An 18,269-nucleotide genomic window follows, 5' to 3' on the forward strand; every position below is an offset into this window, starting at 1 on the left:
GGAAAAATTGTCTTCCCCAAAACCAGTCCTTGGTGCCAAAAATGTTGGGGACCACTGCTTTAGACTGAATGAGCCAGTGAGCCCTAGTCTGGCTCCCCTCTTTCCTTTTCTTTTTCTTTCTTTACTCCTTTCTTTTCTTTCTCTCTCTCTCTCTTTCCTTTCTTTCTTTCTCTTTCCTTTCTTCCCCTTCCTTCCTCTCTTTCTTTCTTTCTTTTTTATTTTTCATTGTTGTTGCTTAAAAGAAGGACACCAAGAAAAAAGAAAAGAGTTTTCTTGATAGGGCTCAATCTATTTAACTATAAATATTAGAATATACATAAGCTTTCCCAACATAATGCAATCACCTTTTAAGTGTACAGTTACATAATTTTGAGGATATTCACATGGTTGTGCAATCTCCAGAACTCTGTATCTTGCAAAATTGAATTCTGTACCCATTAAACTCCCATTCCATGTCTTATAGTCCTGGTAGTATGAATCTGTTCCTAGCTTTACTTATGAAATTTATTTATCTGTAGCACTGATGTGATCTTACAAAGTGATCCATGACACTTTTCTCATCTTGTACATGCACTGCAGCAAGAAGGCTAATCCTCAGAGTGTGAAACCTCCTGAGTGACTGTCTCAAAGCCTAAGTTCCATAATCCACTAGATATTTTGACATTTTAATACTAGATACAGGCGTTTGACCAACTTCTTAAATATTCTAAATTATTTTTTCATTTCACAAATTTAATGAGGTCTACCATCACTAATAACAAGTCTATTGACTACAAGAATGTTGACTGTATTATTACTTATTATAGTCAACATTCTTAAGGAAACAAATTGCTCAAAAATAGGTTAAATAAATTATAGTTGCATCAAAGATTATTTGAAAGGTGTAATAACATGGAAATATGTTCATTACATACTGTTGAGTGGAAAAAATCTGGTTACCAAATATGTAGTTTGATCTCATTTTTAAAGAATAAAAATATGTATGTTTGAATACATGCATGTATGTGCATGTGTTGTATTTTATATAATATACACACATATCTTTACACACATATGTATACAGACATATAGCAACATGGTAGAGCAATAGAGAGACACAGAGAAAAATAGAGAGAAGGTAAGAGAGAGGGGACTGTACCTCTACATTATTGACTCTCAGCTTAATTTCATGTATGGAGGAAAATGAACTAGAAAATAAAAACTGGAAGAAAACAAAATATTAACTATGATTGTCTTTGGGAAAAGACAATGTGGGTAATTTTTGCTATTTGCATTTTCTAGTTATTAATACTTATATACTTACATTACCTTTGTAATTTGTGTAGTGTTTTAAGTAAAAAAGTTTTATATCCAAATTTTCAGTGATTTTTAATAAAAGATATATCAACAAAATATGATTATTTCACCTTTAGCCCACAAATAAAACTCATACCATATTTTCTATCATTATGAAATAAATTTGGACACAGTCAATAAATAATATCACCCAATAAAATAAATCTTGTATGGTTCACTTTAATTAAACATTACATGAAAATATGTTACTAAAAAGCAGATATTAAACACATCTCCTAAAATAATTCTTAAAACATCCTAAATCCAATACCAAGAATTTGGTTGACCCAAGTTAACATTATACAACTACATGTAACACATGTTTCAAAATAACCAAATCACATGAAATTTTAAAGTAAAAAGAATTCAGAGAAGTCTTCAGTTAAATGTTACATAGTATTCATTATTTCTGTCAGCCAATGTACCTAGGAAGCAGGATAATTGATAGTATCTTTGCTTTGTGTAGAATGGAGGCATATGGGTTTAAATACTTTTTAATAGAGCACTATTGAAAGCAGAGTCAAAATTAAATCAGGAAAATGTGTTTTCTGTATTAGTTTATTCTTGGGAGCTATTTTGACAAACATCAATTTCTCCTATTTTGTAAAATTCTTTTTCTCTACTGTATCTTAGCCCATGACTCAGGATTTAAAAAACGTCAGTATTTCCCCACATTTTCAGTGACAGTGTAGGTGCACAAACGGCTCTGATCTGGTGGATAGTTATGGAGAAGGCCGTGAAAGAGCAAGGGCACATCTGAGAGGATAAAAATCAATGACATTAATAATGACCACAGTTACAAGAGTTAGTGCAAAACTTTTTTTTTTTTCTTTTTTAAACTTTTATAAGATTATCAAAATTGTGGAATGGTGGACAGTCTATAGCTGGGAAACCTGACACCTGAGTTGTCACTCTAGATTTCTTATGGTCATTTGTGTGAGCTTGAGCAAGTCAGAGGCTTTGGAAATCAGTTTCTTCAATTTAGAAATAAGTCTGGGCCAGGCTTATTAAAATTCCTTTCAGATTCATAGTTATATAACTCTAAGGTACATATACCTTTGGACACCTAACTACTATCAGGTACGGCTTTGGCAACATGAAAAATATCAGTTTCAATACTATATAAAACAATAAAAGAACTACTAACATTTTCAAAATGTGGTACAATACAAACCACTGGAATATTGTTATCCCTGAACAGTTCTTATTTTCTTATATTAAGAAAATTTTAACCTCCTACTGATCTAAAATGCCATATTGTTTCTTTTTATTTATGTCACTAATTTTCTCGGTTATTATGAAACTTCATTTCTGAATAAAATTTTATTTTTTAGTATTATTATTTAAATTTCTAGGGAAATTGTTTTCAGTAATGTTTTAAAATATTCATTAAATTCCTATTTACTTTAAGTGTCAGCATTCTTCAAGTGCTCAATACAGTTTACACAACTAGAAGTTTAATCTGAAAATCTATAGGCTTTTAGTGTCTTTAATTTGAATTAACATTCCCTCATATTATAACAAAAACTTAATGAAAGTTAATGATATTGATATCTGATAATTTCTAAGGAAATATGGGGAAAGCATACACTTTAAATAGACAAATATATTCAGGAGAATATTACCTGGCTTGATTCTCCCTTTGGATCTCAGAAAGTAAATAGCACTGTATTTTCATCCAGCTCCGAGAACTCAGCTTTATTTCTGCTATAGGCAAAGAGGTGATTTCATTCAACTAGACAATTCAATCAGCACAGCTTGCTGTAAACAGGAAATAATATATTATTTAGCATAGTAAGATGAAAATCCCATTTGAGGGAAATGACTTGTTGGGTCTTTGAAAACACCTCAATTTCCCTTTTCATTGACCTCACAAGCAGTGCTAAGGAATTAGTATTTAGATTTCTTTTTAGAAGGTCCCAAACGCAGGTCACATCTATATTCTCTCTTGAGTGCTACAACCTAGACTGGCGAGGAAAGCAGAGATTTCTTCTTATATGCTAACCAAGTGCAATGTTAACTCATCATTATCAGCCTCATCCATGTTAACCTTCTCACAAACATGAGGTGGGGAAACAAACGGCTCAAGGTAGGAAGTAAGTGAAAACAATGAACATTTATTAAGCCTTTTCTTATGTGCCATATTCTTTATATTAATTAACTAACTTCAATTCTCACAACTCAGAGGTGATAATAGTTAATCCACTATGCATGATAAATTAGAAGAAAATGTTCAGAATGCTTAAGTCATTTATGTGAAATCTATGACACACACACTTAAGATCTCACATTCATAAAAGTAGCTGTACATTTTTCTATTTTTCCTTTTACTTCCCTGGAGTTTGCAAATATCTTTTAAGCTCTGAATAGAATTCAATACAATAAATACTTAATCTTTTCTGTTTGGTACTGTGGGGGACACACGAATGAACTAAGGGAGGCCCTAAATCCCATACTGATACTGATGGTAATTAGTTCAATTTCATGACAGATTCTCCTAGTTCCAGTGGTATAAAAAGGCTTCCAGTTTTATTTATGAAATTTTTAAATTTATCTGTAGCACTGATGTGATCTTACAAAGTGATCCACGACACCTTTCTTACCTTGCACATCCACTGCAGCAAGAAAGCTAATCCTCAGAGTGTGAAACCTCCCGAGTAACTGTCTGAAAGCCTAAGTTCCATAACCTGCTGGGTGCTCTCACATTATAATACTAGACACGGGCATTTGACTAACTCCTTAAATACTATGAATTCTTTTCTTTTATTTTGAAGATCTAATGAGGTTAACTGTCTCTAATAACAAACAGCTATTTCTTAAAGGAAAGATAATCTCTGGATAACAATACATGATTTTAGGATCTGAGAAGTAAAATGTGTTTTTAAGGTTGATATAATACAAAGGTTTTGACAGAATTTACAATTCTCTGAGGTCACATGAGAGCATGAACATGAGCATCTGAATTCTAGAGGTAGAGAGACTTCATCAGCTCTAATCCCAGCTCAGTCACATGCTAAATGTGTGGCAAGTTCTTTGATTTCTCTGAGTCTCAGTATTTTTATCTGCAAAATGAAGCTAATAACATGTACTCTGAATAGTTGTTGTAAAGACAAAAAATAATACTTGTAAAGATCTAGTAGAGAGGATACAATAGGTACTTCATAAATAGTAACTTTTTTGTCATCTATCATTGCATTGCATCATTGGCTACAGTAGCATTTCAACTCTGAGAGCATACATTTGGTCTGTGATAAACTAGTTGACCAGTTCAAGTATGAGTCCGATTAATGAGGATATGCAGAGATCAAATAAATAAATAGATTCTTTGGACATTTTCTACAAATTACCTTCCCATACAGCTGTCTTCTAAATATAAGGTAGATGACTCTGGATTAGCTAAGAGGACAAAACTTACCATTATCATCTTTATGGCTTTAGTCTGGAAAATAATAATAGTGATAATTACCTTGGACTCTTGTGGAATTTCCATAAGTAATGTATATAATTACCATGAAATAGACATCTTTTGATATCAATGAAATAGTAAAGTGAGAGAATTTAGGAAGACACATTTCAGAAGTCTGCTCATTATAAAGTGCCTATGATTGTCACTTAAGCAGGAACAGATAAAGTATACTCATATTAAAACATATGGCAACATTCTTAAATAAAATGCCTCAGTGATTGGATGATTCTACTGAACTACTGCCTCAGTTGACCAAAATTCTAACTTGCACAGTGCAAATGCAACTACTTTGAGCTAAAGATTAGTTTTAGAATAAATAATATATGCATACTCCCCAGTGACCATTCATTTTAAAACCTGACTCTACATGTGCAATCACTTGCAAAATCAATTATTTCTATGATTATGGTACTTAGATGGTTTTCTTTTTATGTTGGAGAATAATCATACTTAAATAACATACACAGGTTAGGGAAAGTGATCATGGATCATCAGACTATAAGAATTATCAGGACATGATAAATGGTTATGTATTTCAATGGTAAAAGCAATCTAATTATTAGCTCTTCATTTGAAGCAGTTTATCTACAGTTCAAAAATGCTTTCAGTGCTTTCACTGATTAAACTCTAAAGCATCCTTTTCATTGTCAGCAGAAGTGACCAGCATTTAATTAAAATAGACTCTTCTAACTATAAATAATTTAATTAATAGTTTTAAATTTAATTTGGCTAAAATTGGTGAATTGATAAATAACTAAATAATGCAAGAATAAGAATTATCAAAACATTTTTGAGAACACAGTTCTGCTTGGAGGGCTCCATGGAGGAAGTACCTCATTTTCAAGAAAGGGATGATGTTTCTTTTGTTTTCGTTCAATTCTTTCCTTCCTTTCTTTTTTTTCCTAAAGAGAAAATAGAAAACTATTTATATATAAATTTATATACAAATATGACCATTATTTTCAAATCAAGTTGCTTGCTGAAGAACAAAATAATCATTATAAGGTATTTAAATGTCATTTGCTAGCTTAATTGGTTATAAAGTAATAGCAGCTAGGGAATATTGTTAATTTATGAGTATACTATCAATAGGCGTTAACGCACCACTTTATTTTTTAAATATTAAAAGTGATAATATTTTAAAAGAATTATGTAAAATAGGAAAAAAAGACCTGTAATCCCATAATTCAAAGAGAATAATTATTAGAATTTAGTGATGACTTTCTGAGAACAGAGTCTCAGAAATAAATTTACTGGGTGCAAAGGTTGAATATGTGATGGCAGCAGATGATACTTCACAGTGTTTAGAAATATTTGAATATTGAGGTTCATGTTTCTTTGCTTGTTATTGAGCTTGAGCACATTTTCATTTCTTTAGTGCTTTTGTGAAGTTTTTGCGCTATTATTTGGCTCTTCTAACTGTATGGGTATTGGTGCTTGTAATTTTTAGCAATTTACATATTTTCATATAATAAATATTATCCTTGTAGCATTTTATCTACATTATTTTTAGTCCTTAATTTTTTACCAAAAAATTAATATTTCAACCATAGACAACTAAACTGTTTAAAGAGTAATATAGTCAAAATCTGTGTACCCACTACCTGCCTTTTGAAATAAAACATGACCAATACTTGTGCAGCCCTTGTATCCACTCCCTCACCACACTTGCTTTCTCTCCACCATCCAGAGATAACCATTACTGAATTTAGTGCTTAAGTTGCAGTGCATCCCTTAATACCTTTATCATACACACATATTCATCCCCAAACAACAAATAATTTTGTTTTGCAGGTTTTTTGAGTTTATGCTAAAAGGTACCATGTTATATATTCTTTTGCACCTGTCTTTTATTTATGACCATAGTTCTAAGATCCATCTATATGGAGCTGTAGCTCTAGTTCATTGATGCACAGAATTCCAGTATATCAACATATCACAGTTTACTAATCTATTTTGGTGTTGAAGACATGATGTTCTAATGTTTTTTCCACACAAAGACAATGCTGCTGTAAATATCCCTGTTTGATTCCTTGGGCTTATAAGCCAAGATTTTCTCTCCAAGTATATGCCTAGGAATGAAATTGCCAGTTTGTAGGGTATGAATATGTTCGACTTTGCTGGACAATAATGATTTATTCTCCAAAGTTGTAGGAAATTACCCTCCAGCCAGCAATTATACTGATTTTTTATTTTGTATTATTAATATGATGTATTCTATTGTTTGGCATTTTATATTTAATGTTTAAATCTTTTGAAGTTTGTATTGCAGTAAAGTAACTGTTTGAAGTGATTTTATGTCCAAATGTCACAAATAATCCCAATTGTTATTGCCTTGCATCCATTAATTTGTGTTACTTTATTATATAGTACATCCTTACAGGTAACAGGTTCTGAGGCTATTATTCTACTTGTACTATACTATAATTTGTGCTCATTCATTCAATGTTAAGCACTGAGATCTTACTCTGGGTCAAGCAGTATACAGGGAGCAATGCATGAAGTGATTATAAAATACAAACACACAGGTAACTGTTCCTGTCCCTTAGGGAACTTTCAAAATAGATGCTTAATAAACAAGTACATAAACAACAGATAATTCCAAATTGTGTGAAATTCTATGAAACATATAAACAAGCTGTTGTGATTGATAAAAAATGAAAGGAAGTACTTACTTTCAAAGAAAAGTGGATTCAGGGAAAGTCACTTTGAGACGTGATGGGTAAGAGGAGCCACTGGTGATGTGCACTGAGGGGAGGGCACCCCACACAGACAGAAGAGTGTGTGTGAGGACTCTGACAAGTGGGGAAAACTTGGGATGGGAGAGGAAGCCAGAGAGCCAGTGTGAATAAGGCCTGGCGGGAGATGGGAGCAGGGTCCCAGATGAGAATGACAAGGTATACTGTAAGATCAGACGGGGCCTAGCAGGCCACGGTAACATTTAGAACACAGGTTTGAAAAAAAAAAAAAAAAAAAAAAGAGCTGCCAACAGGTGATTTGGAGAAGAAAGGCAGAATGCTGAGAGGTAAACTGAGGAACATGGCAGCAGAGGAGCAGAGGAGGAGACAGCTCAAGTGGAAGGGGAAATCGACTGTGCAGAATGCCTAGAGTTCTAAGAAACAGGGCAGAAAAGAATACATACCACAGGCTAGATGCTCTAGCAAAATCTTAACTCTCAAAGTTTAGTTTCAGAAAAGGGATAAGATGGGGGTTTATTGAGGATGAAAAGGATATGAAGAACTAAGGAAGTGTAAACAAACTTTCCAGAAGTTTAGCTATTAAAAAAGATGAGATCATAGCTGGAGGGAAATGAAGAATTAAGAGAGTTTATGTTTATTAAGATTACTTATCCTGAGACTTGATGGGAATAATCAAGGAGGGTAGAAGAATGCAGATTCACAGGAGAGTGAAATGGTAAGTTCATATTTCATTGCTTGATTGGTACAGTCCCGCTTCATATTATTTTGAAAATATTATCTTCCAGAGTCTCACATTTTTATTATACCAGGTGAATTTTAGAACCATTTGGCTTCCCTGCTATACTCCCTTCCAAAAAATGACTGAGTATCTGAGGATTAATATGAAATCTAAACAATGATCTAGGAATACTTGAAATGTTAATAGCATTTGGCCTTTCATCCTGCAGCTTGGACTGTCTCTCCGTTTCTTCAAGTTTCTGCTAAAACTATAAAGTTTAGTGGTTTCCTTGTATTCCAAAGAGCAATGGTGTCACGGAACACTTGGACAACCCTGCCTCTGCAGGCTGAATGGCTTGGGAGGAGTGGTATTTTGGTAAATTATTAGGTGTCTATGCTTCTTTCATCAGTACATAAATGGAATTGATAATGTCACAAGGAGAATATGGTAATGTAAGGTTCCATTAACATGCAATTATTCACATACAACAAAAGGATTGAAGAGAGGTGTGAAATTTTCTTTTTGTCTTAACATTTTGCTCTTCATCATGAGAATGTTTTCATCCTTGCTACTTCTAATAAACAGAGAACCTCCTTTCAGAATCCTAACTGAGAAAATAAAAGCTGTAATTGGATCACGGTCAATCATCTTATTACTTTAGAGAGAGGCAGGACCTCTAGCTAGGTGAGAGAAAAGCAGTGACCATGCTGTGTCCTCAGAAACTGACTGAAAAAACCTCATTGTCCATTCCATTTAGCATAGAGAGAGAGAGGAACTGAAAGCAACCTTGAGTTTACCGGCAGGTGCTAAAAAGTCAGGGCAGGAAACAGGCAATTATCAACCTTAATATCAATTTACATGAATCAATGTTATCTTGAGTAATAATTAAAAGAGGTTTCTTAAAAAGTCCTTCTGTCTGTTGTTTGTTGGAGTCTGAATCTTTTGCTTATTTTCTTATTAAATGTAACTATGAATTAATCTGGGAACCAGCTTGACGAAGCATCTTACCTGATCTTTGGCTACAATTTTCACCTAAAACAGTGACCCATCAATTGCTCACTCCCCAAACTAGGTTGTACATCAAAATTTTGAGATGTTACTTTACATGAAGATTGAAGTAATTAGCTCTTCTGTATAAGGGTATTTTTCCATTCTCTCTGCAAACAAATTTCAATAAGAAATTGGTAAGATGGGGAATAGAGCTGTAACATGTTGTACATGGATTTTTTTTTTAGGTAGCGCTGTATTGTAGGGATATATTGTATACCAAAACAAGTTATTTTGTCTTAGGTCTTTGACTAGTTTTTGTTTTCCAGAGGATTGATTAGAATGAGAAAGTGACTAACCACTGTAATAAAACATTGTGTACCTAACTATGACTTAGTCACTAAGGAAATTCTATCTCATTTTCAAGACAATGTGAAAATAAAACTGAAAACTGAAACATTTACATTCAGTTACTACTGTAAAAGATACTAGCAGAATTAGCATACGTCTCCTTAATATAAGAAGATTTTTAATTTTTCTTAGAACAAAGCATTATTTAAGAGTTTAAGGAAATCATCATAGAACACTACTATCCTCATTCAAACAACTGAACCAATTTTGATCACCTTATTACTGTTTCTCTGCATGGATTTAGCATTATAGCAGTACTAAAGTCAACACATAAACAACAATAAATTCTGTTGGTATTTTTATTAGGATTGCATTAAATTTGTAAATTACTTCAGGGAAAACTGACATCTTTATAGCATCATTATAAGATTTTTTCTATACAAGAACAGTTTTGTTCTAATTTCTCAGTATTCATTTGTGTCCTTCAGGAGTGTTCTAAAGTTTTCTTTATATTGGTATTGCACATTTCCTGAGTTTATTCCTAAGTGTTACATCTTTTTATCCTATCTTTAAATAGCCTGCTTTGGGTCTTGTGTGTGTCTCTACTACTGATTCTAAATTTTATGTGGAAAAAAAAAACCCAAGAATATGCAGAAATACTTTGAATGAAGAGTTATGAAGGGAGATTAGCCCAAACATATATGAAAATATATAAAGTCCTGATGATGAAACAGTGTCGTACTGGAATATGTACAGTGAGATTGACCAATGGAACAGAAAGTTAAGAAACAAACAGACCTGAAAATATGGGAATGATCTAATGTATCATATAATAAAGGCAGTACCTCAAATCAGTGGGTAAAAGATGTGCTGTTTTATGAAAGATGCATTTGGAAAAAATAAAGATGGAATCATATTTCCCATCATACACTAGGATAAATTCTAAGTAGAGCAAATATTAAAATGTTAAGATATTAAAATCATAAAGTCATTAGAAGAAAAATGGGAGCTTTGACCCTAGATTTTGGAGAAAGTCCTTTCAACTACACCTGAAAATCAGAAGCCATAAAAAAAGACTGATAGATTTGACACCTGAAAATAAAATTAATTTTCTCATGGAATAAAATGATATAAGACTTCCCTGGTGGCACAGTGGTTAAGAATCCACCTGCCAATGCAGAGGACATGGGTTTGAGCCCTGGTCCAGGAAGATCCCACATGCTGCAGAGCAACTAAGCCCATGTGCCACAACTACTGAACCTGTTCTCTAGAACCCATGAGCCAGAACTACTGAGACCACGTGCCACAACTACTGAAGCCCGTGCACCCTAGAGCCCATGCTCCACAACAAGAGAAGCCACTGCTATAAGAAGCCCACATATCGCAATGAAGAGTAGCCCGTGCTTGCCACAACTAGAGAAAGCCTGTGCGTGGCGAAGACCCAATACAGCCAAAAATAAATAATAAATAAATAGATTTACTAAAATAATGATATAAGCAAAGTTGAGAGACCAAGAATACAATGGGAAAAAATTTATAACTCATATCAGAAATGATAGGCTAATTTCCCTAGTACATAAAAAAGCTTCTAGAAATCACTAAGAAAAAGACCAATGAAAAAATGTTCAGTTTATGAATTGACACTTTACAGGAAAAAAAATACAAATTATCCTCATACAAATGAAAGGATACTCAAGCTCAATCCTAACCAGAGAAATCCAAATAAAAAAATACTCTGGATGACATTTTTTTAACTTGCTGATAGACATGAAATCAAAAAAAGTTTGATAAGAAACCCTACTGGACCCTAAGCCCTGTGGAGAAATTTTGCACTTTTTGATTGTTGAATCATCTGAATGTGTTAACTATTCACATAAAGTACTTATGCATCTGAAATGTATTACTTATTTACTTATTCAAAAATAAATGAATAAAATACATATTTATATTGATATTTTAAAACAGAAAACAGTATTTTGCTTGCCATCACTGAAAAGTAACTATAAACATAAGTACATTGAAACAAAGAATATAAAGTCCTGCTAGATATCATTTCTCCCAACGTTCATACTTGATTGCTTTCATTAAAAAATCACTTAAATAAGACCTTCTCCTTGAGGTCATCAGAAAGATCAAAAGAAAATGAAAAATGGAATAACTTTCTCATTAAATACAATTTTACTGTGTGCCAGGACCAAGTTCCACCTAAATTAACCTGGTATGCCTTCAGTAATACATTTATCAGCTTTTTATAATTTTAGGTAGGAGAATCATTACGAAGGACGAATAGGCATGACTGGTAAGTGACTAAATGTGGGGATGTAGGTAAGGAACAATATTATGACTAGTTTTAAGCCTGACTGTTTTAAGGAATAGTAGAATTATTAATAGAAATGATCTATTAATAGAAATAGATCGAATAAATTTTGATATATGTAGGAGAGAATGAATTCAACAATTAGCTTCCAGGTAGAAATGGTCAGTAGGCATGGGACAAATAGAACTGGAATTAGGGACAGAAAAGTCAGAAAAAAGTACATTTAAAAGACACAGTGCAGGGCTTCCCTGGTGGCACAGTGGTTGAGAATCTGGCAATGCAGGGGACATGGGTTTGAGCCCTGGTCTGGGAAGATCCCACATGCTGCGGAGCAACTAGGCCCATGAGCCACAACTACTGAGCCTGCTCATCTGGAGCCTGTGCTCTGCAACAAGAGAGGCTGTGATAGTGAGAGGCCTACGCACCGCGATGAAGAGTGACCCCCGCTTGCCACAACTAGAGAAAGCCCTTGCACAGAAACGAAGACCCAACACAGCCAAAAATAAATTAATTAATTAAAAAAAAAAGACACAGTGAATTAACAAATAACACCTACCAGCCATTTTTCATATTCATCAAGAGCTTGTTTATCTTTATCTTTTTTCTCAGCTCTTTTCAGTTCTTCTTTTCTTTTCTCATTTATTTTCTCTTTTTCCTTTTCCTTGAAAAAAGCTTCCTTTTTTTCATTCCTATGTAGGATAGACAAAACACTGGCAAGTTAAAGGAGAATATATAATAAAGATTCCCTAATGTGCCTTTGCAATAATGAGACTGAGTGCATTAGTAACATTCAAGTAAATGAATTTTAGAAAAGCCTAAAGTGTTACTAATTTAAGATCTATCAAAACATTTATTATTTTGGATTACCAGTTTTCAACAGCAGTTAAGTTATCTTTCCTTTTCTCAGCAACAGTTTCCTCCTCTTTCTGTTTCTTTGCTCTTTCATATTCTTTCTCTTTTTTACTTTTCTCTTTAAGATATTCCATCTTTTTCTCTTTCCATTTTTCAAAAGACTGAAAAAGTTCAGAGTTACTTTCTTATTTAATGTGAATATAATAAAATAGTAAAAACACAGTTAATCATTAATTTTCAAATATTTTAAAAATAATTAAGATATTCAAAACCATTGCATACTTGCAATGCTTCTCTTTTTCTCACAGCATTTTCTTCTTCAGTTTTCTTCTGGTTTTTTTCCTCAAGCCTTTTTTTTGCAGCCACCTTCTTTGCTTCCTTTTCTTTCATGGCTTTCCAGGCCTCAAATGATGCTAAGGCTTCTTCTCTCTTAGCAGCTCTTTTCTATTTTGGAAAAATAATAGACAGTTATATGTATATGTATAAGTAGACAAATATAGATAGATATAGATATACACACATTCATTTATTTTTAATTCCCTTCATATTCATCAAATTAGGTTTCAAAGCAATCTATTTAAAATAGATTTAGAGAAGTTAATTGATAAAGAATATTATCTGAATTATTCACTGCATTTTAAAATGTCTTTCTTAAGCATTTATCAGATATTGATCTACTACCATGCATAGGAAGGAATTTTTTTTTGGAAGTATACTGAACAAATGCTATGAAAATAAACTGTAAAAGGATAATTGGTACTGCAAAGTGCTCATAATGCAATATTGCACCAGAAGAAAAATATCAGGAAAGTTGCAGGCCAGAAAGGTAAAGTTATAGTCAGAGTAAGGTAAATTGGCCGAGTCACACAGAATAAACTACAGATCTGTGCTTTAACCCTGAGTTTTGACCGACATCAAAGCATAAAATTCTTACTGCATAAACATATCCCAAGTGTTGAAAACATGTGCCAGATTAGAAAATATGTAGGTGAACATATAGCAAGTATGTTATTACTTTACTTACTTCAATCTAATCCCATAATATTCTATGTTTGCCTTATAATATTGCTTGGCATTAAATGATATAAAGTTTTATTACAGAGATAACATAATTTAGAAATAAAAGTATGAACTCCCTCACTGAGTTGTGAAGAGCAAATGAGGTATTTGGCACTGACTGTGGCAGATAATGCTGCAAAGGCAGTGCCAGTGTCCAGGCACATCCCCTGCAGGGCTGCTCCACACAGTGCTGTGCGCTGGGGAAATAAGTTTCTATTCATGGTAGTATTAAAAGCACAATGAAGGGTTTTTTTTTTTTTTTTCTTTTGTTTTTTTTCAGGGATTTTACTTTAGAAGATGGGAAAGAACTGGAGCATGTTGTAGGCAGGAGTTAGAGGCAGAGGGTGAAGTACAGGAGAGACTGAAATGAGAGCCCAGCTCCAGTCAGTGGGAAGGATAGGGGCAAACACTCAGGTAGAGGCTGGTCTTGAAGATACATACAAAACTCAAGATAGAAAAGGGGAAAACTAAAGGTTAATGTCTGATGACCCTTTATATTACTGGTTAAGTTGTAATATCAAAGTCAATTTTTAAGAATGAATTAGGTACATGGTCACAAGAAAAAATAAGTTCATAATCAGTAGTGCCAAAGCTATTGCTCAGGGCTTCCCTGGTGGTGCAGTGGTTGAGAATCTGCCTGCCAATGCAGGGCACACGGGTTCGAGCCCTGGTCTGGGAGGATCCCACATGCCACGGAGCAGCCGGGCCCGTGAGCCACGGCTACTGAGCCTGTGCGTCTGGAGCCTGTGCTCCGCAACAAGAGAGGCCGCAATAGTGAGAGGCCCGCGCACCGCGATGAAGAGTGGCCCCCGCTTGCCACAACTAGAGAAAGCCCTCGCACAGAAACAAAGACCCAACACAGCCAAAAATAAATAAATAAATAATTATAATTAAAAAAAAAAATAGCACAAACCAAATCCATGCAATAAATCTGTTTAAAAAAAAAAAAAGCTATTGCTCACATATAAATAATAAAAATCCCTCTGCATCCATGTTTTCATGTAAAACAGTTATATTTATATCAAACTAAAAATGTATAAAGTACCAGAGAAATAAAATCAGAAATCAATTCTTTTATATACAATTTATTTCACCATTTAAAAAACAGTTGATTTAGAAATATTAAACATTCAGACTATTTTACTGACTTAAAAATCCAGAATATTTTTCACTTCTATATTCAGAATACCTGTTCGTTTTGAATCCTTAAGTTTTCACTTTTGATTCTTTTAATTCTGTGCATTTCATGTAAATAAACATTTTTCTTTTCTAACCACTCCTGTGGGAACAAGAAAAAGGCTATATAATATTCAAAGTTTTGCAAATGAATTAGAATTCTTATTTATTTCTGAAATATATGATTAAAACTTTAAAAAAGCAAAACATAAAAACTTATAGATTTTATATGCACTAGTATCATTCTTTTTCTGATATTCTAATATGTAAAGATGAGTAAGAATTAAGAAAATCATGTGTATATATGATTTATATATGTGTAATATAATGACTACATATATTAACATTTTTCTCTGAAATTCACATGGACAATTTTCCAAAGTGTACGATATTCTGTACAACAATTTTCGAAAGTGTACTATATTCTGTACAACTACATATATTAACATTTTTCTCTGAAATTCACATGGATAATTTTCCAAAGTGTACTATATTCTGTAAAAAAAAAAAAAAAAAAAAAAAAAAAAAAGACTTCTTTTTTGGAATTGTGAAAAAATTAGGACAGCTTTCTTCTATGTAAGTTTAACTCAAATACAGAAAGTCTCAGGAAAGAAAAAAAAATTAAAACCCTTTTTGTTCAGAACTATATAAACTTTAAGGAGAGAAAGTATAGAACATAGGTGTACCTCAACTACATTTTGCTTTTGCTGTATTTTTATCAATTGCCATGGCATATTCTCTTTCTTTAAAAACAACTATGATCAGTTAAACAAAGCCTGGAAGGAGATAATTTAGTATAAAAAAAAAAAGCTTTGGATTGCTCAGGTATTATAAAGGAAATAAATTAAACATTAAATCATCATCTCTGACAGGGTCATTTTATTTCCTGATAAACAAACCTTATGTAAGTGATTAATTCTTCTAATTTTTAAAAACAATATTTTCCTTTTTACCTGATAAACAGCTGCCCTTATGTTATCTGCTCTGTCAGGTTCTGTGTTCTGTTTCTGTGAGGGCTTTTGGTCCAAGATTCTCAAAGTCCCTAAATAGTGAGAAGTGGGAACTGTCAACGGAGTTCTCCTTAGAGAACCAGGTTTCTTTAAGAACTCAGAGGTCACTAATCTGAAAAGATCCAAATGAATCAAGATAAACTATTACAATTGCACTTGGTAGAAGACAGATTCATTAGATTTTGCAAATACTATATTTGAAAACTACATTATAATGTAATAAATTATAATTACTTTGAAAATGATGTGTTCTTAGTATACAAAGACCCCTATTCAACATAATTTAAATTTTATTACTCTTAGTTATATAGCTTCAAAGCAATTTTTCTTTTTAGGTTTTGTAATTAAAACATTTTTAACAAACATGGACTCAAGTTACATGGGAAAAGATGATATTAATAAGTAAGTTTTAATAGTTTCTCATGTCATTTTGCTACATAAACCATCTTAAATATAAAGTTAGACTAGTAACCTCTATTTCAGGGTTGGTGGGAAAATCTGACCCCCCCCCATCTATTCTGGTATATAAAGTTTATTGCACCCTGGCTTTTTCATTTATTTGCACAATGCCAACAGTGTCTTCCCTGCTACAACAGCAGAACTGAGTAGTTACAACAGAGACCATATGGCCTACAAAACCTGACATATGTACTAACTGGTAAATTTACAGAAAACGTTTGCTGACCCCTGTTCTATTTGACTAATGATAATTTAAAAGATTCAGAAGGTTTTGAATAGCATTTATGAGTTCTTATCATTTTAATAAACCAACTTAGTCCATAGAACCTCTAAGTTTAAAGTACAATTTTTCATGTGTTAGACAAAGACATTTAATAGAGAAAGTGAATGCTGAACTTCAGCTTTATTACCACTGTATATCTACTGTCTCAGGAAAAATAGGAGAAAGAAACTATATCCTGGGAGCAATGTAGAACATAGAGGATCCTTAATCAATTCCTTTTTATAAATGAATATATTCAACTAGGGGGATTTACCATGAAGTAACTACTTCATTCTTCTCATAAGAAGAAAATTAAGTAACACCAAATGAAATTTACTGTACAGAAGTTAAACTAAAACTAGTTTTCTTGGAATGTAAACCCATAACTGAGGGAAAATTATAACTCTATTACCTGCCAGATGCATTGGATGCTCTATTATTTGTTGACTTTTTATTCTTCATATTTCTATCTTCAATTATTTTCTATTAAATAGAAAAAGGCAAAGATGGATTACTCACTGTATTTATCACAGCTAGACTTAGAGGCCAATCTTCCAGTAAATCGATGTTTTTTAAGCATCTACTATGTGTCAAGTATAGCTGTCACCAGGAACAAATAAGGATATTACATTTTAGGGAGGTTGACTGGCAATAAACACGTAAACTAATGTCACTCATGAAGGAGATAAACTAGGGTCCAGTGACAGTGACAGAGTGGAGTTGATGAACCACAATAATGAATGTGATCAGGGAAGGCCTCCCTGAAGGCTCGACATTAGAGCTCAGACAAATGATGAATAACAAAGGGCCACATGACGTTCTATGGAGAGCTTGATAATTTTGAGAAACCAAAAAAGGTGAATGATGCTGAGGCACAGTGAATGGCAGGGAGACCTGAGGAGTATAAGGTCTGGGAAGAATCGTATGAGATCTCCAGTGGTGAGGAGTCTGCATTTTATTCCATGGGGAGAATCCAACAAAGAGACCTTAGAGGGGAATGATTAATCAGACTTAAGATCACTCAGTAGAGGATAAGAATAAAGCCAAGGATTCATTCAAAAGAAATATGTTATAATCTTACTTGTTATATATAAGTCACCTGTTCCAATTTAGAATTACCTCTGTTAAACATTTCTAAGACCTGTCTATAAATTCCAGAATCCCCTTCTTCCTTTTAAGGAATAACTCTTCTACTTTACACAGACAGATGGGTGCTAACACTAAAGTGAGAGCAGATGTAAACACATCCCTAACTTGGCATTAGCGCTTTTTCCTAAGGAAACTGGTTAAGGACAATATACCTGGAATGTGGCTTAATGAACCTTCTCCATAAAATTTTATAAAAACTTATACTCTGTATTATAAAAGTCCCATTCAACCACAAGTTTTCAGCTAACTGTTATCTTCCCTAGTAATAAGTATACATAGCCACCAATTAACTGCAGGAGAAACTGCATAAAGAAAATTTAGGAGGGCTTCCCTGGTGGCGCAGTGGTTGAGAATCTGCCTGCCAATGCAGGGGACATGGGTTCATGCCCTGGTCCGGGAAGATCCCACATGCCACGGAGCAACTAGGCC

At 33.3% G+C, this 18,269-nt stretch overlaps 1 protein-coding gene across 1 annotated transcript in view; it reads right to left on the bottom strand.

The window, feature by feature from the left end:
• Positions 1-1,558: 1,558 nt before the first annotated feature.
• Positions 1,559-18,269, bottom strand: part of MAP9 (microtubule associated protein 9) — a 45,783-nt gene continuing 29,072 nt past the window's right edge. Inside the window, exons 8-14 of the mRNA XM_036831122.1 lie at positions 17,104-17,174; positions 15,914-16,082; positions 14,974-15,063; positions 13,008-13,169; positions 12,741-12,886; positions 12,430-12,562; positions 1,559-5,703 (exon numbers count right to left, since the gene is read on the bottom strand). Coding sequence (XP_036687017.1) covers positions 5,581-5,703; positions 12,430-12,562; positions 12,741-12,886; positions 13,008-13,169; positions 14,974-15,063; positions 15,914-16,082; positions 17,104-17,174 — 894 coding nt within the window. The 3' untranslated portion in view covers positions 1,559-5,580. The remainder of the gene's footprint in view (positions 5,704-12,429; positions 12,563-12,740; positions 12,887-13,007; positions 13,170-14,973; positions 15,064-15,913; positions 16,083-17,103; positions 17,175-18,269) is intronic.

The sequence above is a fragment of the Balaenoptera musculus genome, chromosome 18 (genome assembly GCF_009873245.2).
Source record: "Balaenoptera musculus isolate JJ_BM4_2016_0621 chromosome 18, mBalMus1.pri.v3, whole genome shotgun sequence".
Lineage (NCBI taxonomy): Eukaryota > Metazoa > Chordata > Mammalia > Artiodactyla > Balaenopteridae > Balaenoptera > Balaenoptera musculus.